This window comes from Drosophila subobscura, chromosome U (genome assembly GCF_008121235.1).
Source record: "Drosophila subobscura isolate 14011-0131.10 chromosome U, UCBerk_Dsub_1.0, whole genome shotgun sequence".
In the NCBI taxonomy this organism is placed as follows: Eukaryota; Metazoa; Arthropoda; class Insecta; order Diptera; family Drosophilidae; genus Drosophila; species Drosophila subobscura.
Genome location: NC_048534.1, coordinates 4,547,316 through 4,573,785, shown reverse-complemented (window position 1 = coordinate 4,573,785; position 26,470 = coordinate 4,547,316). Strand labels below are relative to the sequence as shown.

The 26,470-nt window shown below is 42.3% G+C and overlaps 2 protein-coding genes across 2 annotated transcripts; both read right to left on the bottom strand.

Annotated features, from left to right (window-relative positions):
- Window positions 1-1,077: 1,077 nt before the first annotated feature.
- LOC117901924 (limbic system-associated membrane protein) lies at window positions 1,078-18,935 on the bottom strand. The gene is made up of 12 exons (XM_034812893.1): window positions 18,734-18,935; window positions 13,895-14,145; window positions 13,623-13,720; window positions 11,614-11,759; window positions 11,463-11,524; window positions 8,689-8,847; window positions 5,054-5,182; window positions 4,847-4,984; window positions 3,854-4,006; window positions 3,733-3,786; window positions 3,087-3,179; window positions 1,078-2,318 (listed from the first exon to the last, which is right to left on the bottom strand). Exons 2-12 carry the CDS (start codon window positions 14,019-14,021, stop codon window positions 2,110-2,112), a joined length of 1,368 nt encoding a protein of 455 aa, XP_034668784.1. The 5' UTR covers window positions 14,022-14,145; window positions 18,734-18,935; the 3' UTR covers window positions 1,078-2,109.
- Window positions 18,936-23,608: 4,673 nt separating this feature from the next.
- On the bottom strand, window positions 23,609-25,246 carry LOC117900241 (cytochrome P450 6a22). Its single transcript, XM_034810530.1, has 2 exons — window positions 24,199-25,246; window positions 23,609-24,066 (listed from the first exon to the last, which is right to left on the bottom strand). Exons 1-2 carry the CDS (start codon window positions 25,238-25,240, stop codon window positions 23,633-23,635), a joined length of 1,476 nt encoding a protein of 491 aa, XP_034666421.1. The 5' UTR covers window positions 25,241-25,246; the 3' UTR covers window positions 23,609-23,632.
- Window positions 25,247-26,470: the final 1,224 nt, after the last annotated feature.

Here is a 26,470-nt window from a genome sequence, read left to right as displayed (position 1 = left end):
TTGTTCGTCCTGGTGAGCATTTTTCGCTTCTACTCGGTTTGGGTTTTCGTTTCGTTTGGCTTTGGTTTGGTTTTGCGTGCTTACCCGCACTTAAATTTCCTTCTAATGAAAGGTCCCTCTGTATTTTGTTGTTGTTTTGTTTTATTACGAATTTTTTTTCACTTTTAATTTGATTTTTTTAGTGTCCAGTGGGCATACGAGTGTGTGTTTGGTAATTTATGCGCTTCTTTTGATGGGCACAAAATCAAATCTCAGCAGTAGTCTTTTAGTATGAGGCTTGGAAGTGATTTACCAGGTCGTTTGGCGCATTTTTTGGGGTTTTAAAATTACAATTTACGAGGTGTCATAAAATAACAAATTTAGAGTTTAGTTACCTGTAATATATGTAAGTGGTAGTTGTTGGGTGGAATTTAGTCATAGAATAAATTGCAAATTAAGTGGGAAAATTAATGGTATGGCAGAAAATGTTAGAATATGAGTGCAAGAAATACCTTAAAAACATGTGTATTATCACTAGGGACCATTCAGTTATTAATTATTTATTATTCAATATTCATCAATATTTGATAGCTAGATTCATAAAGCAGAATTATTTCTTTTCTCTAAATGAAATCCTCAGCTCATTCTCGCCACACTTACTACTTTAAAACCTATTAAAATCACATTTTAATCCCTGAACCCAACCAAAATAAAACGCCATCTGTTGACTTAACGCTTTAATGTTTATTTGTTTTTTTTTCATATTCATTTTATAAATATTCCTGTCCATTTTGTCAAGTTTCCATTTACATGTGATGCTTACTTAAGATTTTCTGTATATATTTATTTATATTTATATAATGTATATTTTATTTAACTCTTATAATTTTCTTTATTAACAATTAAATTTCGGCTGGTAATATACACATTGCTTAATATTCATATTATAAATATAAATATGTACCACTTAAATGTCGGATTAACACGCGCTTTTCTATTTTTGTAGCACACTGTAAGCTGTTTAGCATTTATTTATTATTTTTTGTTTCTTTTTTTCATATATTTATTTTGGTAAATAACATTTTGCTTTTAATAGTATTGATTGTTTGTTTGAAACAAATATGCCTAAAAAATTATCGATAAATGTTTGCTTTTAAATAGTATTTAATATTTTAAGTATGTTTTAGTAAATGATATGTATGGCGTTTTTTCGTGTTTAAATATGAATTAAATGTTTGAAACTTTATTTCAGGAGGAGGAAGGTTAACTATGGATACATTGTGGGTGTATTTTTTCCGGGATTATTTTCTGTAACACAGCCTTTTGCTGAGCTTGTATTTTGTATGGTTTGTTTAAGGGATAACTTTTTGAGCATTTTGGCGGAGCTTATTTGATGATGATTTATTTCCTCTCTCTTTTGGTTGATATTTTCTCTGTGATTATTTGATGTATTTATTTTTTTTATGTTCCGTTGCTCCTTTACCCAGCCTTCCATTAAACACTAGTTTTACATGAATATTTGTATGTAAATTATAATTTTTAGCATTTAAATAAATTTGCAATTAACTATTACTTTGCACACATACAGTCTCTTTAATTATGCCCACACAATTTATATATTATACATAATTATAATACACTTTTAACCTTGCTTAAAATATAGAAATATCCTCTTGTAATACTTTGCGCTCTCTATGTACATGTGCCAGTAATTGATTTGCATATTTTACGTTATTTTACAATGGTTACTTTAATTTGTTTGGGGCTAAGTCTTAAATATTTAGAGAACACCTTAACACATGCTCGCGTTTTATTCGGGGGAAAATTGTAGGAAGCCTGGTTAACTTAAGAGCTAACATCATGCCGATATATACTACATATACATATCTGAGAGAATATGTAATATAATCTGGTTGACAAACTTGAACTAAAGACCGACACCGACCACATTGCAGCCATAAATCAGCACCAAGTAACATTTGGCATTGACAAACTCAATCATCATCGCAGCTCCACAGATTTCTGGGGAAGCTTTAGCTTCAGCTGAGACTTCAGTTCCAGATTTGGCGGCAAGAAGTCCATGTTCGGTTGGTTCGGGCTGGCCACAGGGCTGTCAACTTCGCGTCTGTGTCAAACATGTGTCAGTGTTTGTGGCAACAATGGCAGCTGGGTTTTTCGCATCATACTCGCAGCCGCCGTCGCCGTCGTTGCCATCGTCGTCGTTGTCGTTAGGACTAGTACCAGGATGAGAAGTAACCGGTTGAGGGTCTGGTGCTGAACCACTGCCGAGGACGCCCCATACATGCTGTCAATGCTCTCCGCACTGAGACTTAAATCGGCTGTGTGGATGGGAAGATCGTATGAGTGCCGTATGCAAATGGGCTTCGGCCATCTAGCGGACGGGTCGGAAATTGGCTAAATCGTTTGACTCGACTTGGGGGCCAGCCAGCCCAAGTGATTAGCAGAGGGAACTTTGACAAGCTTGGCGTCCACTAAAAAACCTTTAAATGCTGCCAAAAATGTACCAAATTTAATGGGTCATCTTAGGTGTACTTTGGCCACCCTCTTAACGTTCTATAAAAACTTTTCCAGCAACTCAATTAAGCTATAAAAATACCTAAGGAAGTCTGGGAGTATTTTCAACTTTTTCGACCACACACAAAAGGAATTTATTTGATTGTGGGCCAGCCCCAAGTATTTACAAATCATTAAATTGCCATAAAGCCAAGCAGAGCGTGTTTATTGATATACAATTATTGTGGCCCCAAAGAGCACTCCCTCCTTGGCAAGCAGAGTTTTACCTGCCCCGTGGCCCAAAAAAGTATGCTATGATTTCCAGTATTTGCACAAGCTTCTCTGTCTCTCTCTCTTCTTTGCTGCTTCTCTTCTGCTTCCCATTTCTGGCAAATTAGTGTGAAAATCTGTTAAGCAGCGAACGGAGCGGTTACTGGTACTGGGGACCCTTTTTTTTATGGTTTTTGGAAGCGTCTCAAGTGGCCGGGTACGCCTCCACCGAAACCACAAGGCAAAATACTTGAAATATGGCCCATAACCCTAATCGGTGTACTGCACACCACAGCCTTTTACTCTCTCTCTCTTTCTCTTACCTTTTCTCTTGCCTGGATTCTCCATATCCTCGCCGCTGTGCTCCTGTGCCCGAGCCGGATGATACATTTCCGAGCTTTTCGTTCGCTTTTTGCCTGTGAGTGCCAATGAGAAGAATTATTGAATTGCGGTTTATTCCATCAAATCGGGGTAGCAGTAGCAGTCGTAGTTTTTGTATCTTTAAGTTACTCTGTTGGTTGGTTGGTCTTAATGCATATTCATAATAAACTTGTCGCTCGTTTGTTGCTTTTCAATTTCAATTTCCATTTCTTTCTTTCACTCTGACCTCATGAACCACACCCCTTTTGGAGTCTTATTTGCCGCTCCACCCTCCGTATACCATTCATCATTCTACATTCACCGTGTCGAGTAGTCCAGCATTCACCTGATTCGTTGGCGTTGACGATTTGAAACGGATTTGCATGCCGAATGAATTATTTATGGGCTTTTTTCACCGTCTCCTACTCTGTCTGTTGTCGCCGGCTTGCAGCTTTATATTTCCCGCAGCCAAAGTGGAATATTTTCTGCTCATCTTAAATTTATGCCAAGTGGCTATTAAATTTTGTTTCGTTTTCTCGCGCTTTGTCTCTGCTTAAAAGTTTGTCTATAAGAGACTGCTCGCTCCTCTTCAATAGAGTCAACACTTACCCTTGTGTCGCGCCTCAAAGTTCTCCACATAATTGACGGCATTAGGCGGTATTCCTGTGGGAGTTTATCACAAAGGTTAATCATTGTTAACCCTTTTAGTCAGTTTTAAGGTTATACTCACTGTACAGCTTGATGGTGCCATCCGTATCGCCCAGCGAGTTCTTGGCCACACATCTATAGGCACCAAATTCCGCCTGCGAGAGTGGATTTATGTGAAGTTTCATCGAGTTGCGGTAACCACCAATCTCCGTGACATTTGCCGAGTATTTGCCACCTGCCAACCAGCGGGGAGGGGGTTTATTTCATTTGATTTTTGGACTTAATATTTCATTAAAATAATAACCTAATTAATATTTAATTGAAATTTTGCGTTATTAAATAATTAAATGCATGTCACGTGCACACACACACACAGTGCCCCCGAGAGTCTGGGAGGTAAAAAGTTTTAACAATGTTGCTGACAGACATAAAATTAATGCACGAAAGCATGTCACACCAGAGGCCAGATACAGATACAAATTCGGATAGGGGATAGGCCAGGAGTTCAGTTCTGTTTGGTTCGGTTTGGTTTGGGGTTTTCTGTTGTCAATTAAAAAGTGCCAAACAAATTGTAAATTAATTTCATTTCCATTTATGACAACAATTGAGGGGAAAACAAACAAGGGGAAGGTTCTCAGAATCCGAAAGAGTTTTCCCGAGTTCCAGACTATATTTTTTTGTTGCTGCTCTAAGCCCAGACAGAGTCGTGAAACCACAGAACTGTGCGGTCATGTCTGGTGTGTGTCTCTCACTCTGTCTCTGTGCTCGTGTGAGTTTCCGTGACTAAATCAGCTAATTAACAACTTTTGTGTGTGTCTGGTTTTGCACTGAACGGTCATCCATCCGCACGTTAGTTGGTTTTTTTTTGTGGGGTCGGGTTTGATCCACTGGGGAATCACGGAAATGGCTACAGAGTTTTCCCGTAGGACTTGAAGCGGCTTAGCGATAATGTGTTTGTCGCGGATTATGGCCTTTTAAATGTTAATTCATATTTATAGTTTATTTAATAATTGAATGTCATAAACTTTATGCCGCAATTAATTTAAGTTGTCTCTTTATTTTTTTTTTCGCTCACCTGGCGGCACTATCTCGCCGCGTTCGCGAGTCCAGTAGTTGATAGACTTTGGATAGGCCTCCGATTCGCATTCCAAAGTAACGCCTTTGCCCTCTACAGCGCCAATGAGTTGATTTTGTACAGTGATCATAGGTGGGACTGTGCAAAGAGGAGTGTACAGCTAATATATGTATATTATAGACTTATGGAGCTGTATCCTTCACTTACAATGCACAATGAGTGTTATTCGCTTGCTCACTGAGGGGGGCACACCATTGGAAGCAATACACAGATAGGCGCCCATATGCTGACGCTTTACATTGGGTATTATCAGATCGGTGCCTTCAATGCTGGGCACTGGAAGGAAAGAAAATTATTTGAGTATTTCTTTTACCTAGAAACATTGCTATGGCAAAGTAAATATAATTCTAGAAGCATTAAGATTGACTTGCATTGTGCGATTTTGTGTTGCCACTACAAACTTATGTTCGGGGCTATCTCCTATAACATTTTAGCACAACTTTCCACGACTAGCAATGCATTGCAATGGCCAGGCAGGCACCTACACTCGCCTCGTAATTACATCATAACCACAAATGTGTCTACTGCTCCCGCTCCCGCTCCCGCTCCTACTCCCTATTTTGCTGCTGTTATCCTTCATGTAATGATAGTTATTACATTTGCCTAAGCTCCGCCACTCAACAGACAGAGAGGTACAATAAAAGTTGCATGCAACAGAGCCACATTTATGCCCCCACGCTGTTGGTGACTTTTTATGATGCTGTTTGCTGGTTTTTCAGAGGGGCATTCGGCGTGTTCAGATGGCTGGCCGGACAAACATCCTGTTCTGATAGTCGAACGAGGCTTATATAATATAAATTGCACAAGGGTTCGGGGGCTGAGGTTTAAGCCGGCAGCAGTGCAGACGATGATATGGAAAGGATATACGATTTCCTACACCCCTGTGGCACCCTGTAGCCCCTGCACTGCCGCGGTCACGGAGCCCACCGGAAGCGGAAGTTCTGGCTAGTTTGCGCTTGATATTGTTAGAGAGGTAGTTTAGCGATGGTGAGGGGGTAGTGGGCTTTGCCGGGACATAATCATTGAGTGTAAGCAGATTTTTCGTTTATTGATTTGCCTTTTTCGACCTGCCGCGAGTTTCGACTCGCTTATTAGCCGCTCACCGCTCCACCCTCTACGTTTTACCCTCTCCCCCTGATTGTTGTTCCATTTTTATTTTTGGTTTTTTTTTTAGTTGGCTGGTTCAGGACCCGGCCCGGTCATTAAACGTAATAGCCACGAAAAACGTGTAATTTGGTTCAAGCCCCGTAGCCATAGCCATAGCCGTAGCATAAAAGTTTACTTTTGTTCAGACGATTTCATTTCATTTCATTTCATTTCAAAACATCAGCAACAACACACCTCAACAAAAACCAAATAATCAAATTGCAAATGGAAAAAGAAAACTTTCAACCGAACAGAACAAGAGGTTTAAAACAATGTGGAAAACGGTGACAGGATTGAATGTCGAATGGGGAATACACTAATGGCGAAATGACGGAAGGCATCACAAAATAATACATTTATTTATACATTTATACGAAGAACAAATTATTTGGAAATATATTTGGGGGAAAAAATTAAGGTTTAGCTACTTGTAAATAAATACATCTAATATTGCTATAAAATAGATCCCATAACTATCTAAATTGGCTTTAAATAATGATTATAATGATTAGAAATTATATTATATTATTATAAGTAGAGTAACAGTAGTTAAAATAGTAAATAATTATTTTTAATGACTTTAAAAAATAATTTTTGACTAAGCTCCACCCAAATATCGGCAATTATTTCCATGTACAATTTTGAGACCTAAACACAGTAGAGTCACATCAGCAGCCACTTTCTTTATATAAAACTCATTCCTTATTTTATGGGCATTTTTTATACAGAGTTTCTGCCTTTCTCTCTCCCCACACTTAGTGCTCAAAGAGCCCGTCATCCATGCCCGACAAAAGTTTATAATGTTCCCTGTCTCTCGCTCAGTATTATTTCCCCACCAAACAAACACCCATGGCATGAGTATTTTGTATATGAATCCTTCGGAATGGGTCCACTCTTTGGACAGGAAGCAGACTCGTTTGGACGTTGGTCCGCTTCGAATTGGCTGGCAGACATTTAAGCCTCGGCGAAAAGGTCATTTCGCTAGCTTTTTGTTCTCTTTATGCAGATCTTTTTTTTTTTGCACACAAAATTCATACTCTCATGTTCTCTCATTTGGTTTTGTTTTTTATTTTGTTGCCTCATGTTCACGGGTTTTGGGTGGCTTTTTTCATGGTCTTTTCCATAGGCCACCTTTGATTTCGAGTCGAGTTTTCACATCGTTTTTTGGTCTTTCGTGTTGACTTTTCTTTTTTTTTTGGGTAGATGCTTTAAAGGATAACCCATGCGAGGCCGCCATTAACAAAAACACTGGGAGATTGTTTACGGAGGTTGGTAAATTATTTAAAATGTTTTGGAATTGCACAGGTCCAAAGAAAAATCAACATTTCAGTGTATTTTTTATGAAATTATTTAAAATATTTTAGAATGCACAAGTCCAAAGAAAAATCAACATTTAAAAGAAGGTTTTATGAATTCAATTCCATATTTTCCATATTCCATATTTATTTGAATTCTGTGACGTATTGAAAAATATTTGTAGAAAGTGTTATTAAAGTGCATTACAAAATTTATTTATTTGCTGCCATTGAAAATTCATAATTCACTCAAATTCTTTAACTAATAGTGAATGAATAATGCATTGAATGTTTTAACTTTATCAATGAATCAGTAACTAAATCATCTTTGATGTTGCATACAAAATTAATTCATATTTCGTATGAAAAAACTTTTTTCCAATTTTGAAACTCCTCTCGTCTGTCGAACCTGAACGGTGCACACTTCAAGGCCAATTAGTAAACCTGGCCCAGTGCCCCCCCTTTCGCTCAGCCTCTCAACCCAGGGCTGGGCCAGGATATGCGAAACCAGCCGAACACTTTCGTGGTCCTTAACCATTTTGCTAATTCTGTCAGTCAGACGTCATCATCAACAGCTGCAGCAGCAGCCCAACAGCAACAACAGAAACAACAGCAAACCGAGGAAAAATTCTCGCATGCTGGCCACACGGCCCAATCCTGTAGCTCTGCCATTCTGCAGGATGGAGGCCGCCTCCCACACCTGCAGCAAGGGTGCACTTCTCGGCTTCGGGCCAGAGACCAGACCAGAGACCAGAGAGAGCCTCCAAAGCCATTGGCTGGATAACTGCTGCCGGCTGATGGCCGCTGCCTTTTTTGTGTAAGAGTACTCCAGTCCAATCCACAATGTTGGCTGGCAGACCTCATGCAGGCGGCCGATGACGACGTCCAACAACAACAACAACAGCAGCAAAAGTACTTACAAATCAACAGAGGCGGGTTTCGCAGAGGGGTTCGAGTTCGAGTGGGGGGCTCATGAAAGGGGGATATGTTTTACAGTGAGAGAAAGCTAAAGGCTATCGGTAGGAGCAGATTTTGTAGGGAATATTGGAACATTAAGGGCTGTTCCAAATATATAGAAATTATCAATAGAACATCTAGGATCTGGTAGTAGCTATGGATATCCAACCCGTACTCTTCTCTCTGCACAGATCTGCAATCTATCATCTAATATCTAGTAATATCCATGCATATTCCTCTGCTAGTCCTCTCTATGTATCACATTTCCTGTGCCAACTGTGTTTCTCTCAGTGCCTTGCATTCGTAAAACCCAAATTCGAATCGCAGTACCGGGAAAGTCGAGAACCCCCAGAAACACACCAGAACACACCGCCAGGAACTTACCCTCTTCTCCGCTGGCCAGCTCGATGGGCACTCCACTTTCACGTCGCCATGTAATTGTCGGCTCTGGTGAACCGGTAGCAGCGCATTTGAGCGTCACGTTACTGCCCTCGCGAACGACCATGTCCGTGCTTGTAGGATAATCTAGGATATCCGGCGGTACTGCAGCGACAGCAGTCAGCAACAAGAGAAGGCAGGCAGCAGCAGGCAGGCAGGAGAGCAATCGGGTTGCAATCGAGGTCGACAGACGGTTCATCGGTTCATCGTCATCGTTCGTGGCAGATAATGTTTACAACAAAATGGAAGAAAAGAGAGAAGATAGAGAGAGAGGGGGAAGAGAGAACAATAAAACAGAATATGAGTTGGAATCGTTTTAAATGATTTAAATTTGTAATTTTTCATTTAAATAATTTGCTTGGAATATGGTCTCCCTCTGGGCTGTTCGTGGATCGTGATTCATATTTTCGACTGCAACCAGCAAAAGATACTCGTATGTGGCAGTGCCAGTATGTGTGTGTGTGCTTCTGTGTGAGGCTTTTTAAAGGACAAACTTTTCACATGTCCAGAAAATACAAATTATTACCGCGGCCACAGCGGTAAGGACGTAAAAAGCAGGGAAAGAGAGAAGGTAGACGAACACCCACAGCGTGCAACCTATGAACCATGAAAACGTAATAATGCCAGGGAGAAGAGAAGGGTAGCGAGGGCAGCGAGGGCAGCGAGGGCAGCGAGGGGCCCTGAAGGGTCACGACACACCGCTGGGATGGGAAGGGAATGGAATGGTTTGGCAGCGGCAGCGTCGGCGGCCTCTGTTGTGTGGTCTCCGGGTCTCTCTCTGTATGCATATAATATCCCGCAATTATGTGGTTGGTAAATGACCAAAAAATGTGCTGGTGTTGACAAACAGCTTGTTAAAGTATGGCAGGACAGAAAGCACAGGGCAGCCAGTACGGGGCAATCCGTAGAGTGAGTCAGCACATGGACAGGACGCGTCGTCTGTCGTGTCCTGCCTCTGGTTGACCACTGGATGGTCATTAAGTGGCCAAGGTTAGTGGCGGGTGCGGGAAATTGCAGCTGACAAAGGCGGCTCCCTAACAGCACTAAAATCAAGACAACGAATGGCAAATGAAATTTGTTCTAACAAGGATATGCCAATCCACCAACAGTCGTATCAGTTCTAAACAATTTCAGTTGTCATGTCAATAAATGTTTTTCCTCATTAAAAGAAAGAAAAATTACAAAAATTAAGCGAAAATCCCAACCAAATGAAATTGTGTGCAAAAATCTGAAACGAGGACGTTGCATATGAATATCTCATCAGCTTAAATGTCAGGAATGCCCGGCCAAACGGGGTTTTGCACTCCATACATGAGTGTTGTGCCCCTCTTTCGTACTATCGTGGATATCCTGACTGGCTGCTCCTGTATGGCAGGGAGTGAGTGAAAAAAACAACAAAAAGGTGAGCGCTGGGTGTCGCTTCCTCCACGGTTTGTCGTCGACTATTTAACTGCACTTGGTCACGAAAATCATCAGAAACGACCAACGTCCACGGACCATTCACACAATCCACCATCAAACGCCAGCACCCCATTTCCCATACCGCGATCGTCCGCCTTCCCGCCATCATCCGCCGTCCATCCTTTCCGCCATCGTTCGCCTTCCCCACCATCATCCGCTGGCTCGCAACTCCAACGTTTCCCGTTGCCGTTTTTCCTGCCTCTCTTTTGGCGCTTCGTGTACCCCTCTCGAATATGGCACAGTGGTTGCAGAAAAGGTTTCACAAGTGATTGAAATTGGGGCAGATATTGCTCAAATTATGCAACAGGGACGCAGCTTTGCCAGGAGTCGATTTCTTCAGATTTTGAAGGCGGGATATTACCCAAAAAAAAGGACAACTGGAGGCAGAGAGTGCGTATATTCTAGGAGCAATATATCCACATATTTTTGTCTATAACTTTTCAGTCACAGCTCGCACCACTTTCCCACTACTTTCCCCATGATCTTTGAAGCACTGTGCCATTGCCCACTGATTATCCAGTGCAAATACACACAGTTGATTATAGTTTTTCGTGTTTGCCATTGCAATTGCTACGCCGACTGCCGACTGCAGTGGTGGCTAAAATATTTAGCGCGTTGATTTAGATTTTTGCCAGCGAAAGGTATTTAGGCAGAGTTGAGTTGAGACCGGACTCTGGGCACGAAAATTAACCACAAATGGACAACCAAACCGCCAAAAAGTTTGCCCCTCGCCTGAAACCGCTTCCTCGGGGGTCGGACAGTCGACCGCGAACATTTCTTATGCTGCCTGCCCGTTTTAATTCAAAATCAACAATTTCTGCGGTTCAGTGGACGGTTAAACATGTTTAAGCAGTCACAATTGAGAGCCTCCCAGGCGGCCCAGGGCGTTAGCCAGCCAACGTTGGGTCCAGTGTGCGCCGAGTGTACACGTTTCGGCTTTTGAATCCAACTGGCAGCGGCGGCATCCATAAGCCACGAGGTCGGACTCCACACAGTGGTATGCCCCTTTGTCCAGCTCCTCACGATACGCTACTGCGTCCAGCGAAAACGTTTTGTTTGTTATGTTTTTTGTTTTGTTTTTTGTTCCTGGGGTACATTTCAGTATATTTTTTAATATTTTAGTTCCCTGAACACAGTTCGAACAATGATGGGAGAACCAACCAACCAACCCGACCAGTGCCAGTGCCTGGCAACGGGGCGTATGATTGTTTGACTAACCAAATGAAAAAAGGCTGAGAAATGCAGCAGCGGAGACTTACCCACAACATCGAGGTAGCCCATCTGGCTTTTCATTGGATCCGTGTTGATTTGGCACATGTACCTTGGGGGGCGGTGGATTGTAAATTTGAGTACTACAGTCGGCCTCGTATCATTACTAGATCCACAGGCATTCTCTGCCCTGGCACTTACCATCCTTTGTCCGACTCTTTGATGTCACGAATGCGCATTGTCCAGGTCTTATGCTCCGAGTTGGCAATGCCAATGCGTTGGTTTTTTGTTATTACATGGTTTTGTATGGTTAGGATTGTTTGGGTGTCGACACGCAGCCACGCCACCTGTGGAAAATAAATGTTTCATTAGTTATTTGAGAGATGTACAGGGCTAAAGGGTAATTAAATATGTAGAAGAAGGATGGTGAATAGTATTTTATTTGCCACTTGGACAGGTTGTTGGTTAGTAATCTAAATTTAAGGAGCAAAACTGCGTAATATCTGCCATGAAGCAAATCATTTTTAGCTACATTTTATTGTCAGTTCTTCATTTATAAATTTGCCTGCACAGTACAGTAATTTCTATTTGATATAATCATCCCGCATATCGTGTTCCTCTTTCCCGCAAACCCTCTTTCCCATGATTAATGCATCATCCCTTTCTGACTTATAAATGCCTTTAGCCTAATCTTTAGCAAAAAACAGTCACATAATTGATATTTATTAAGGAAGCTAACTACCTTTAAGCGGCATTCCAGCAACATCCATCAGATAGCACTTATCTGGGCATGCCAACAGAATCAGAATCAGAATCCCCAACCACAATGCCACACGAAATTGTACCAAAGTCTGGCTGGCGCATGCAAAGCCGTTCAATTATATACAACAAAAAATAATACTCTATTCCCAGAACTGTTCAAGAAATTTACTCTACTCTTACCCTTACCCTTTTTCCCCATGCTGGCAGCCATCGTAATTGTACAATTACCCGGGTAAATTATTACACGATAAAGCACGCAGCTTGTAAGCTAAAAAGCTGAAAATATTTTGTATGTGTAGGATGAGGAAACAAAAGGGTAGGGAAAGGAGAGGACGACTCGTTGCATGTGTAAACGAGGGAACCCCAATTCCCATTTCGCTCTTTCTGACATGTCAACACGTGAAGGTAAATATTTCGTGAAGCTATTTTCTGATGTCACATACATAATATAGAAATAATGGATATCCACCCATAAATAAATTACATTTGGGCTAATTTAGAGCAAGCTAATGAATTATTTTCGATTAAATTGAATTTAAGTTTTCGGTTTTCGGGGAAGGGTTGGGACACACAGAGTTGGTCCCACTCCACAGTCGATGTCAGCATAAAATAAGTAATTACACCCAAGTGCCTGTTCAATTATCTTTTGAGCGGTAACATCGCTTAATTGTGCATGGCACTGACTGAGGGTTGGATGTGCCACACCCTCCCCCCAATGCGCACCTTTCCTGCCTGCCACATCCCCAAACCTCAGCCCCCTGTGGAGCGTGTCTGCATAATGCTTTTTGCACTTCAATGGAGATGTACAACGTACGTCTGTTACCTTTTTGGGGGGAGAGACAAAACAAAACAAATACAAATGCAAAATACAAATGCAGACAGGAGCTAAAGGACAGGACACTCCTCCTGCTCGTGCTGCTGCTGCTCCTTCGGCTCGTCGCTTAACACGTCCTCATTCATATTTCAATTACTTTTTATGTGATTTTCGCTTTTGTCATACAAAACTCAAGCCCTGCCGGCTATATCCCTATTTATGTTTTTATTTTCACTTTCATTTCCACTTCCACATCCACTTCGGGGTGTCGAGATTCGGTCTTTGAGATTACAACGACTTGGGGCGAGACCGGTATCTGATACCGAGTGGAGTCTCGTCTGGGCAAATGGTAAAATGTTAATGAATATTAATGTGAACGGTTGGGGAGCGGCGTTGGGGAACTTTGCGGTTGCTTATTGAGTGTGTAATTGAGTCCGAGTCCGGAAGAGGAACTGCAAGCCGAAACGGAACAGCTGCCACAAGTTTGCTTATTTGACATTCGGTTATTAGCTGATTTGTTGCAGGAGGGCTACAGATAGGGCCATGGGAATATGAATAGGCCAATAGACATAGTAATAGGGTATTAGAGATGGGAATAAGGCAATGGGTATGGGGATATAATATCCTTGCGCACCTTGTATGGTCCCAAATCCTGGACGACGCATGTGAGAAAGGCATCACGTCCCACGGGCGCTGTCATGTTCATAATCGGTGAACTAAATTTGGGATCAACTGTAAACGAGAGAAATGTGAGGAGATTACTTTTCTGTGGTTAACGGCTTGATTGCCCCATAATTGGAATATAATGAAAGAAATGGGAAATTGGTGGCATATAAGCAATGAAGTTGCTATAAAAAAATAATAAAAAAGTCAGCAAATACTGCAGAATAAATCTCTAAAACTCACCAATTGCTTCCGGTGGCACCTCCACTCGTTGCAGCTGGCAGTGCTGGCACATTAGAATGACAACGAGCGCCACTTTTAGAGCATTCGCACAGCCATTAGCCTGGCATTGTGTAGTTATTTTACTCATTTTTTTATAGATTTTTTTGTGCTTTATTTTGTGAAAGTTCTTGTACACTTTTTTTGCCGTTGATTGATCCCGCGATTAGACGCACGAAACCATGTACTTGTTATAGTTATTAGAGCAGCGCCAACTGTTAAGCGACGATCCATATTAATATGCAAACATCACAGAATAAATCGACAAAAACAAAGCCCCAGGACAGATTTCCCCCACACCTTCCTTCCGTCCCTCGAGTATGAAAAGATCAGCCTGAGTGGGCAAGAGCGCAGCGCCGCGCCGCGTAATTGGCAGTCATTAGCGCCCAGCGCCCGTAGATTCCTCCCTCCTCACCCCTCTCTAATGGCATCAACTTTTGTGGGAAAGTTCAACAAAAAGTACTTGAAAACAGAATCAAAACTGCTGCGAAACAATGGTAAACAATAATCTGATGCCAGCGTGGAAGGGACGGGAGCGTTGAAAATTTGCCAAATTAAAAAGTTTCAAGTTTAAAGTGTGGGTAAACCCCCTCCAGGCACTACCTCCCCCGGATGTTTTGAGGCAGGTTCCAGCGTATATCGGTGTATCCTGCTGCCCGGTTCATTCGTATTTTAGCTGGCGTGCTTGGGCTGTGTAAATTGTGCTGGCGAACAGCTGCCAGCAAATTAAGTACGAGAAACGGCAAACTATCTTTTTACCAAAGGTGTTGCATGTCCTCTGCCAGGACTTCGTCGTTCTCCCTCCCTCTCTGCTCATTTGAGTCCATTTTCATGGCATTCAAGCATGGCCAGAGGGCCCAAAACTGTTTATGGAACGGAAATGAAATGTTTCGCTGCCTCGTGTGTTGCCTCGTAAATAAAGCATAAAATCGTGCATCGCTTGTGTGGGGCAGTAGGGGCGTTCGTCTCCTCTCCGATGAGTCCGAAATAGTTGCGCTTTATGTCAAAGTTAAGGTTCACTTCGCCTCCATTTCTGTTGCCTGCTTTTAGGCGTTCAACGTATGTGACAAGTGTTGGGGCAGGCATTCCATCGAACACTGGCGCAATGCAGTTGTAATCACACTTTTAGTTTAAGGTCTACCTACGTTGGTGGTAGACTACTAAAAATGTTGAGAGCTAAGACATGTGCAGAGACCTCTAATGATCACAAAAGCAATGAAAAAGCAGCGAGGAAACACCGCATATGCAACACAAAAGCAGCTAAAAAGCAATGCAAAAGCCACGCGAAAGCAACTGAAAAATGTATTCAAGTTGTTTTCTAAGCTCCAAGATCTCTAATATTCCAACCAAAACCTTCATTAACTTTCCATTGGCCCAACACGCAAACGATTGTGACACGAAGAAGGATTGAACTGGAAGTAGAACTCTTTCAGAAGGTATGAAACGTAGGAAAAAGCCTTGCAGAAGGAGCAAAATCGAAACAGCCTGGCAGGAGGAACGAAATGGTGGAAAAAGCCTTACCGAAAGCCCTACGAAAATGCACGTCAGATCCATGCAAAAAGTAACAAAAATGTAAGGGAAAAGACTACTTTCTGTTGCCCACAAACTGACAGGAACAATTTTAAAATGACATTTCATTAAAATTCTTTCTTGTTTTGTTTCGCCCCACCACTTTGCTGTGTTCTTTCTTATTGATTTTTACATAATTTAGCGCAATTGAAAGCTGAATTGCCGGCACATGTGCCTTGTGCCATTTTGCCCTGGTGTGGTGTGTCCTTTGGCAGACATGAACTGGAAAAAAAGCACAACAGCGACTACAAAAGACACAGACAATGGACAGGACAGGCCTCACTGCAAATGGCTCAAAGGCGGGAGGGGGAGCGGGAAAACGATAGGCACTAAAAATGTCTGGTAAATGGGCATGGCAATATTATTAATAATTTAGAGCATGCGGGCCATGTCAGGAGACAGGCAGACAGGGCAGACCGAACGACAGACAGACAGACAGACAGGTGATAGCCATAGACCTGCAGCCTTGCCACAATCTTATTTGCAGCCCGAAGCCATACAAAAAAGGCCTAGAAAGTGAGTGTATCGATGGTGTTTGCAGGAGGAGGCTCGCTGTTTGAATTACTAATTGGAGGGGCTAGGGGCTTTGCCCATTCAATTATTATTTAATTGCAGCGAAAAAGAAGCTACAATTATGATTGGGCAACGAGACTCGAATTAGCGTACTTTTAGCTGTTCCTGTGCCTAATCCTGCTGATACTCTCTTATATTTCCTTATTCCAAAATGAGGTACAAAGTATTTATGACACAATAAGAGCTTAGTGCTGCTCATGGCCACATTTTTGAGGTGCCTGAACCCAAAGTCGTATTTTATTTTTATGGTTTCGGACATGCAAAAGTGCCTGCTGCTCCTTCTGTTTCTCCTGCTTCTCGAATCCATTCACTTTTTTTGTATAATAAGCTGTTAAATTACTTGAAAAAAAATAAAATTACTCTGATGCTGCACAAAGAAAAGCTGTGTGAAAACACACAGCAATTCCACTTTCAATTTTCAGCACAAACATTAATTAACACGTGATATATTTTCGCCTCTTATCGCTGATTCCACTTCGACATTTTTCAAAATTATTTTTCCCACCCCCACCCCACCACAGCTTTGCACATTTTTTAATCGAGTCCGAGACTGTGAGGTTTTTGAGGTAAAGCCGTTTACTTGGCCGCCGTGCATAAAATTAGCATAAATCAAAGTGTAGATTTTTCCACTGTGTGGCGGCTGCTTGAAGTATGCAAAGTTTTGCTCGGGTTTTTTTTCTTCTCCTTTTTGCACTCCTACGACGAGCGCCTCCAGCACGGAAGTTGATTATTATCGCTTGTTATTAACAACAGCAACAACAATGGCCCTGGGCTAACAAGGAGAGGTGGAGAGACAGGACTGGCCTGCAGCAGACCCGGCTCGGCCCTCACATGTCGGCCATTATGTCAAACTGCTGAAGGGGGACTCATGGCCCCCTTCATGAGTCTCTACTCTTTCTTTTGTGTGTTCCCCCCGGGGGTGGGAGCATCGAGCAGAGGTAATTTGCAATTGATATGCCATATGAAGGAGAACTTGACTTTGACACTCTGCAGGGAAGAGACCCCAAGGGGGAACCTGGCATAAAACGCTTTAAAACTTATGCCCGGACACTTCACAGATTTCCACTTGTGTACGCAAAGCCCCAGAGTACATTTTTGGATAGCAAATTGTAACCAAAATGTTTTCGTTGCAGCATTATCACCTGCTGTAACAGCAATAGCAACAGCAACACCAAAACCAAAACCAACTTTAGCCCAACCCACAATTCTCTTTAGTGCAAACTCCAATCACAATCAAACACGATAACAGCAAAAATAGATCAAATTTTCTATGTAAAATGCAAATGACACAGAAATGACATGGGGCCAGAGAAACATGGGCGGCTGCTCCCCCCAAGGGTTCATCCTCCCCCAAAAATACAAGCCAGGATTGGAATCTATTATGTCAGAACACCCCGAAGAGTATGCAACATATTTGCAACAAATTTGAAACAGACAGAAAATAGATTTTCCATGGCAAAATGTATGTACGTCTGGCTGTGTGTGTGTGTGTGTCTGTTCTAACTGTGTGTGAGTGTGTGTTTACACTGCATTTTATGGATATCAATGAACTTTAAATTACCGACAGGCCACGCGGCAGCGGCAGCAGCAGCAGCAGTCGTGAAACATAAATGGAATGGACTCGTTTCCAATTGTTGGCGCGCCTAAAATGAGGCAGCACACACTCACGTGTGTTGGTGTGCCATAAACAGCAGGACAAAGCCAGTGGACAGTGGGCCAGACACATTTGTAGGCAAATTTTTGCCACGAAATACACGCATTGCAGCTCCAATAGGAAATCCTGTGACGACCATCGACCGACCGCCAAGAGGGTGGGCTTTGGCAAAACCAAAAAGTGGAATGGCATGCCAGCGGTATGGGTGGTGCTTCTGCTGCAATGGGGCAGACGAGCCCTGTCTGAGGGTAGCATTGCTCCTGGATGTTACGTTTTCATAAATAACTCGGCTTTGCAGCTTGTATTTTAAATATAATTACAGCAAACACGCAGCTGACGGCAAATGTCGCCAAAAGTTGCGGCTAAATTGCCAACAAGCGCGAACACGCGAATGAGTTATACGGATTTTGGGGGCTAACAAGAGGAATACCATTCTTGCAATTTCTAGTTAATTATCTACTAATGTCTGCACAATGTTTCATATCCACTATGCCTAAGGGCATAAGCTGAGGGAGAGATTTACTAGCTGTTTTATTGTGTCTGTTTTTGCTGGTTGGGGTTTTTCAATATTAATTTCATAATTTTTTTGGTTAGGTTTTGTTAACTTTTTGGTTATTTGTTCGCACCTTTTGAAAGGTTGAACAGAAAGGTTACAGAAGTAGAGAGTGAAATCTGTGCCTAAAACTCTCTCTTTGAGGCTTTGAAAATTGAAAGAACGGTTTGACTGGGATTTACAGAACATTTGCATTTCATTATCCTCTGCTTTGTTGTAGGTATGTTTAGGGATAATATGCTCTTGAGTCTACTACTCTATTTAACATTTATAAAATTAAAAAATTACATAGGAATTTCAATCAATAACTTGTACACAAAAGTCCCTTGCACGCGTCTCTTTCGAGTTTTTCGAATTTTATAGCAGTTATTGGCTTTATTTTTTAGTTTTAGTTTAAATAATTTCCAAATAATATTTCCATAATATTCTCAAAATACTCGTAAAAGCCACTAACATTTACATACTCTTCGAATTCCTTTTCACACTATTCATTTATGCACCATAAACATTCAAGATTCGTTTTTCATTCATTTTGCAGGCCACAACGAAATGCAACACTTGGCGGTAAACAACAACACTCGAGAATTCGCAATCGCGGGAATCGTAACACTGGGGAATCGTACATACATTAATGGTAAGGACCTTTTAGAGTAAGACAGAACCGCACGCCACGAACGCTGTCGACAGACTAACGGCTACGACGACGGCAAACGAGCCACGAAGTGGCGTCAGGACCCACATCGAACCGAAGATGTCGTTGGGCGAATCGTTGGCGTCGTTGCCGTTGTTGTCGTTTGAGAGTGTGGGTGTGGGTATGCTGTGCTGTGGGGTGGGGGTGGGGATGTGGGTGGCTCTGTGGGCAGCTGCGTCGCGAACGAATCAGACAACTGTGATTTTTGTTGTTGGCTGGGGCTACATTTTATTTTTGCTTTTTGTTGGCGCTCGCTTTTCCATTCGTTTTTCCTTTTACTTTTTTTTCTCTTTCTAAGTTTGACTTCGTGTGAGTGTGTGTGAGTCTCGTCTCTGTGTATGTGTGTGCCCAATGGGTGGTTTGCAGTGGCTATTCACCACGCTGGCGTCCGCTCTCGGTTGAACGCGACTGAACGCCAAGGGAAATTCTCTCATCGTACAGTTTTGGGTGCGTTTTTGGCACAGCAAGTTCGGATTTATGAATGAATTTATTCCGCTGTGACGTACCGTACCCAAAAGGGTTGACGTAGTACGGGTGGGGGGATGGGGTCTGTGAGGTCATAGTGTGTGGCGAGTGCGTGCTAAGTAAAAATTGATTGTCATTGGTCATGGCATTGGATTGTGGGCTTGTGTACATATATGTGGGGTCTCTGCTAGATTGTGTTTCGTGTATTTTGGATGTAACAGGATGCACTTAAGACAATAAAATGTGCAACGTTTTTGGCTTAAGATCAACAGGAGAGCCATTATGGAGATGCGCAGACATTAAAAATAGTTTTTAAAAATATTATTTAGTAGGTACATTCAGGAAGGGAGGTGCAGAGAGTTTTCAATTATTTTCTGTTGATTTTAAAGGATAATTTGAAGGAATTTCTCATCAGCGAGGTGCACATATAATTATTTGAATTGACAACAATTTGAAGGGCTCTTAAGAATTCTATAACTTGGTTTATAAATTAATTAAATTTCACTGCCATGCGAAATTGTTTTCTTTTCTCGAGATATGAACACAATGCGGCAAAGTGCAGTGGCAGCGGCACCCCGGACTCCCCCCTCCGCACACACAAAGTTATTTTTCAATAACCGTGCCAGTGTGTGGCAGGCACCAAAACTCAGTCGTAGTGCCCTCCCCCGTCTTAATTGCTCTCGTATATCAGTTACTTTTTGGGTAGCTAATCAACCCACACCCCGCACCCCTCTGCCATCATCATCCGCCTATCATTTTCACACAGCACACGCACACGGCCAATAAATAATAGAGGAACTAACAGCCATAGCAGATTTTATGCTTCATAAAAAAAGAGAAGCGAAAATAATATTACTTTATAGAGCGAAAAATGTTGAAACGGATATCCGCGTCCTAGTATCTTACCCAAAGGACGACTACCCAACAATGCACATTGCGTGCCAATGCACTCGGGCCACAAATCATTCAGAAGGCACCCGAAAGGGTTAGAACATAGAAAAGGGACTAGCCAGCCAGCCAGCCAGCCAGGTGCTGCAGGACCTGCCTGCAAGTTGATTTTCAAGTTTCTTACCACTTGCTGGCTTGGGAAAGTTTTTTGCTTTTGCCTTCTCGTTTAGGGATTATTGGGCTTGGGGTTCCCCTTTTGGGTTACTTTGTTTGGGGTGTGGGCTTCGCCTCTAATATAAATTTTGACACCTGATAATTGCTTTTCAGTCGCTTCCGCGTTTTGTGTTGGATGCGACGACGACGACGACAGGTGCAGTGCCTCCCCAAACCAGCCAGGAAAAAAAGAGACTCCCCCCACCTGCCCCGCTTATTATCGCTGAACATGCAAACGGAGACCCGGGAGAGAGAGCCCAGGACTATCTGCGGATAGTTTGTTAGCTGCTTAACTGCCATAAATTATGAACAAATTCTTCGCTTTTACGACTCCCGTTTAATACTCCCGTAGACAAAAGTTTCGGATGAGTTATTGACGCAACCTCAAGGTTGTGCTGTGCCAGCCAACCGAGGAAATTGCCAATTAAAAGTCTATAAAAGTATATGATTATAGGGAAATCGATGCTAGTTTTAGCACCATTAAATGGAGATATTAACACAATGCAAGGGGAGAGAATGAGTTTTATGCCCAAAGTGTTGTGGAAGAATTTAGTAGAAAATAATAGACAATCACACTTGCTGGAATTCCGGAATTCAATTGCAAATCTAAACAAAAGTGCTCTTCTTTATAAGTAATTATCTCCACAAAAGGAGAACTAAAGGAAAAAACAAAATTCTCTGTCATATAAAATGAAATATAAGCGCTTGGATAAAGCATAAATCAAACGATGCTTCGGACTCGCAATTCAATTTCTAAGAGAACCCTAAGAAAACATACTCTTAAAAATTAGCACACTCTCATAAGGGATCTCTGTTCTCTGCCCTTCTAAAGCTTCTCTTTTTTGCCACACTTCTCCCATTATTACTCTGTTCTCTTGAGGGAATCAAAGCTCGCACCAAACTCAGCTTTCTGTGATCTCTCTCTAACCTTTTACGCTCTTTGGCGTTTTTCGGGTTTCGCTCTTCAAAGCTCACACTCTGTCTGGAACCCTATGAAAAAAACTTTGTCAAAGGTTTCCACTGACCAGCTGGCAGACCCATCGATCATTGACGTTTAATTTCTCAAAGTGTTCAGTTCAAGTATCGAAAATTCTAATTGATTTTTCGGATATCCTTTTCTTAGATGTGGCAGTGATGTAGTGAAGTCCTCTTTTCTTGAAGTCCTTTTTCTTGAAGTCCTTTTCTCTAATGTGATTTTCAATGAATGTTGTAAAGTGCAGTAAAGTAAAAACTTTTATATAATTGTTGTGAGGCTTTTATTCGGGTTTTCCATTTTATTTCTCAGCACGGTAGATCCAATTGGCATAGAAGGGCATTTCCGCATAAAAGTCTTGCAAGAAAGTGTCCACATGGCCAATAGATCGATTTGTGATCAAATATTGTGTTAAATCGTTTTTAATTGTGAGTCCTATTTCACTTTAAATAAGGGTGAGTGATCTTTAGTAATTTATTTTCATCTAAGATTATTCTACATATGTACATATGCATTTTCGAATGCTTGCAAAAGTATACAATTTTCTCGGCTTTAATTAATGATACCTGTTAATCAAAAATCATACAAATATTTGCTTTATAATTATATTTAATATAAAAATAAAATAGTTATATTTTATTGTAAAAGAAAAACCATTTCCACATTTAATGTTAAATTATTATACAACCAAAACTTGTATGTACCGATATTGGAACTCTTCGAAAAGTAAACCTATAACTAAATGAATTGTGTTTCTTGTTATTTACCTACGAAGCTCTGCTGTCCATATATATGTCTGATATATGTATTAATCTGTCAGCAGAATTCCTCTCCACTCATCCATTTATTAATAATGTAACCCAAAACCTAGCATTCTCCTGGCTGTTGAAACTTTAGCTGGCGCCCCTTAAAACTAATCATTGACCAAATTGCAGAGATTGTTCTGAGTTCCTGCTACTTGTCACTGGCTCTGGGTATCTGGATCACAGTGTCTCTCTCGCTCTCTGCCCCTCTGCACCCAAGTGTCTCTGCCCCTCTGTTTCTGCTTCTGTGTCCTTGCCTTCATCTATGCCCCTTCTGTTGCTATATGTTTGTCTCTGCTGCCCCTCTGTTTCTGTGGGCAGTTCTACGAATCATAAATTTAATATGACACCTACAGGATGCATCAACCCAAGTACTCCCCATCGCTCCACTTCTCTCGCTCCCTCCCATTTGTCCCCCGCTTTGTCATATGCATTATTCACACATATTTTGCTAATTAGCAAAATATTGTAAATGTTTGGATTTATGCGAGCGCAGGCACACATCCACGCTCCACACACACACATACACACCCGAATTGAGGCACACACCCACATACACATGCACACCCCGGCTGAGCAGAAGGATGCATGCATGTGGGGGTGGGTGCTGTTGGGCGAGTGTTGGCCTAACGGAGCAGTGCAGTGCATCAAAATGAACCGCAATGGTTTCTGGTCGGCTCACATAGCTGCCCAAGTCTACCTTCCAGCCACTCCACACCCCCCACTCCCCTCTCTTTTGCAACTGTGAGGCTGTGTGGGTGTGTGTCTCCGTATCCATGTGCTCGTGTGTGTGTGAGTCATTTGTGTTGATTTAATGCCTCATGGTGTCGGTATTCTGGCTTCTGGGATAACTGAGGAGTTGCCTACAGCTCCAGAGCCTCTCCAGCGGCAGGGGGCGGGGCAGGTGCTATGGCGGCGGTTCGTAGGCTGCCGCTTTGCGGCAACTATAAATTTCGGTTTGGCTTTCAATCGACCGCCAAACGAGGGAATTATATTCAATTTTCTGCTGACAGGTGCCTACAGGCGCCCAACATACGACACCAGTTGTCAGCAGATGATACAGCCAGCTGCAACAGCCAGACCCTCCAGCTAGACCCTCAGACTGACACCCATTCTACACACTCTCCATCTAGCAGTTTGTTTATTCAACGCAGTCTTGTTTAGATTTGTCGCGACAATTTCCTGAAATTTTCCCTCAAGATCAGTTGCTCCATTGCATGGGAATCGTATCAGAGCTCCCCTATCTAATCCCCTCCTTGCCATGAAATGAAATCGAATGTGGTGCAGGTGCCATCTCAGCCCCTTTGGCTGAACTTTTGTTTATTCTGAGAGTCGCACCACTTTCAATGGAACCCCTTGGCTGGGTCTGAGTATCATATTGCCTTTGTTTATCGGCAGCTCGTCTGGGAATCCGGGCACGCAGCTAAACTGATATTGGGCTAGCAACTGGATGAGGCCTATTTTAATCAGCAGCCGGCCGAAATGCTGACCAATGCACTGTCGTGGCCCAGCGCCAAAGCCTAGGAAGGCCATGGAATGGCGCTGAAGGCAGTTGGAGGCCTCAAAACGTTCCGGTCGGAATAACTTTGGTTGGGGATAGATCTCTGCATCGTAGTGTATGGCATGGACAGGTATATGCACGATGGTGTCCTTGTCTAGAATCAATGGAATGTCTCCAGGGGCAGAGGGCAACGTATACTCCTCGGCGGTGATGCGTGTCAGGGAGGCCAAGGCGGGGTATTTTCGTAGAGTTTCTGCAATGGAAAAATAAAATATTTGAGATTAAAATACTCTCCCATACATTTTTTTAAAGATAAGAGTTGGCAGATAAGATTATAGAACACTTATCTCTGAGTTATCTTCGTCTTGACTGAACTGAAACCCACCTGTGATGGTCTGCTCCAAGTAGGGCATCTCCAGCATGGCCGTATACGTCAGTTGTCCGCGTTTGCGTAGAATCATTGTCAGCTCTTTTCTCAGCTTCTGCTGCACCGCTGGATGCTTGGCGAGCTCAAAGAGCGCACAAGTCAGGATGTTAGAGCTGGTCTCATACCCAGACACAAAGAGCTCAAAGGTTTTGGATGTTAACTGTTCCAGAGTCAAGTCATTACCGATTAAGAGCTCCAAGTAGTCGTTCCTCTTGATGTTCCCAAGTTCCCTTAACTCCATCTGCTCCCTGACAATGCGTCTAAAGTATTCCGTGCTGTTTTTGTCATAGAACTGAATGGGCAGCTTTAACTTTGCCAAGATGCTCCAATAATATAATTTGAATAATCGCCAGCGAATATTGCCATCGCTCCTTCGAAAGATCTTCTGTGTCTGCACTCGAAACTCCAGCTGGTCATCCCTGAGGCTGTTGATATGACTGCCAAAGGCACACTTGGCCGAGGCATCCATGCTGTAGCAATCCAACAGTTCGTGCACATTCAAAACACAGCCCTGTGGGCCAACCAACTCCCTAAAGCACTCCTCTAGATTGTGGGCAGATTTTGTGATGGTTTCGAACATATTTTTCCGCAACTTTCCGCTCGTGAAAATTTGTGCTTGCATTTTTCTCAGCTTAGACCATTCCTCGCCCTGAGAATTGAAGAGGTTATCCGTCAAGGTTTCCTTGTAAGAGTTTTGACGATCCACAAACTTTTCACAGTCCTCAATCAGTATTCTTTTGGCCAAGTCCAAGTCCAAGATGACGGCTATGGGTCGTAAATAAATATATGATCCAGCCAACAAAGCACTACCCTTGAAGGCTTCGTAGGTCTCCTGTAGCAGCTCCGATAAGTGCAGCGACTTCAGCTTGGCGAAATGTCCAAGGAGGAAGTGGGCCCGCAGCTGCTTCACCCCATTTATCTGCCAGTAGTTGTATTTGCAGCGCAAGTATCCGAGCACTCCGCTGAGCAGAGATGTCAGCAATATCAGCACGAATCCCATGTGAACATTCAGATAAGACTGAGTCGAAATCGGCTAATGGGTGTATCTTATAAAGATTGCAAGATTTTCCAGATAATCTCCAGATGGGAAAAAATCAGCAACGACAAACCTAAGCCCATTCTCCCCCTATTTTATAAGTATTGGTACAGCATAGAATGGCTCCAGGATACTGGGAAGAAGTGACGTCTTTTCGGTTCTACACAGTAGCGCTTTTCTCCGGCTGGTGGCGCCAGCGTAACAATTTTGCTGCAGCTGCGGCATTAAGCAATGTAGAATGAGCTAGTCTCGCTACTCTCCATTGGGGGGCGCCAGTGCAAAATACTACTCTAAATGTCGCCAGCGTGTAAGGTTGTACGTGGTTCGAGTCCAGGCTAAGCGGAAACGGAAGTGCTGCAAGTCGAAAGTAGGCGCGAAGTTCAAACGTGCGAATTATGATAGCTCCACTAATATTTACTTCTGTGCTCACTTTATCTAGAAACATTTTTAAGCTTCTCCAGATTTTCGTATTACCCATTTAAATTTTAAATATGTTTTAAATTATTTATTTAGCCAACAATGACCTGGGTTGGGTAGCTGGTAGCCATAATTATGACGCCAGAATGACTACAGACACACAAAAAGTGTACAGCAGCATAGAAAGGAACTGACAAAAGGAGGAGAAAGTGAAAAAAAGCAGGAAGCAAAAAGACAAAATATGAAACGCACTGCATACGAAAGTGGAATGGACAAAAAGCATAGGATATCAAAGCTCCTCCACTGCAAAGGCTCCAGATACAAAGGCTGTAAAAATTCCTTGCACTAAGCTAAAAGCAAAAAGCAAAAAAGAAAAATAGATAGGTTGGCTGTATGGGTTTCCCATTTAAAGGAAGCCACGGCCAAAGAAGGCTTCAGCATGCTAAAGAAATTTGCATTGCCATCCTTCTACCATTTAATGTGCATGTCAAGTATGAATGTGGCAAAACTTATTGCGGTTCCCCATCATTAAACCGATCAATGTCACAATTCGGGAATTATATACCCAAACCATTGGCTACAATAAAATTGAAAAATGGGTGTGACATTATCAAATTTACATTATCAAATTCATTCATGAATAATGCAACAATTTTGGTTGTCCATAGAATAACGAAGTCGAGCGATAGAGTATATTCAATTTAAACATTCCAATTGTCGGTCTCCCAACAAGTAGCGTCATTAGCATACTTCAGGGGCAGAAAAGTACTTAAAAAT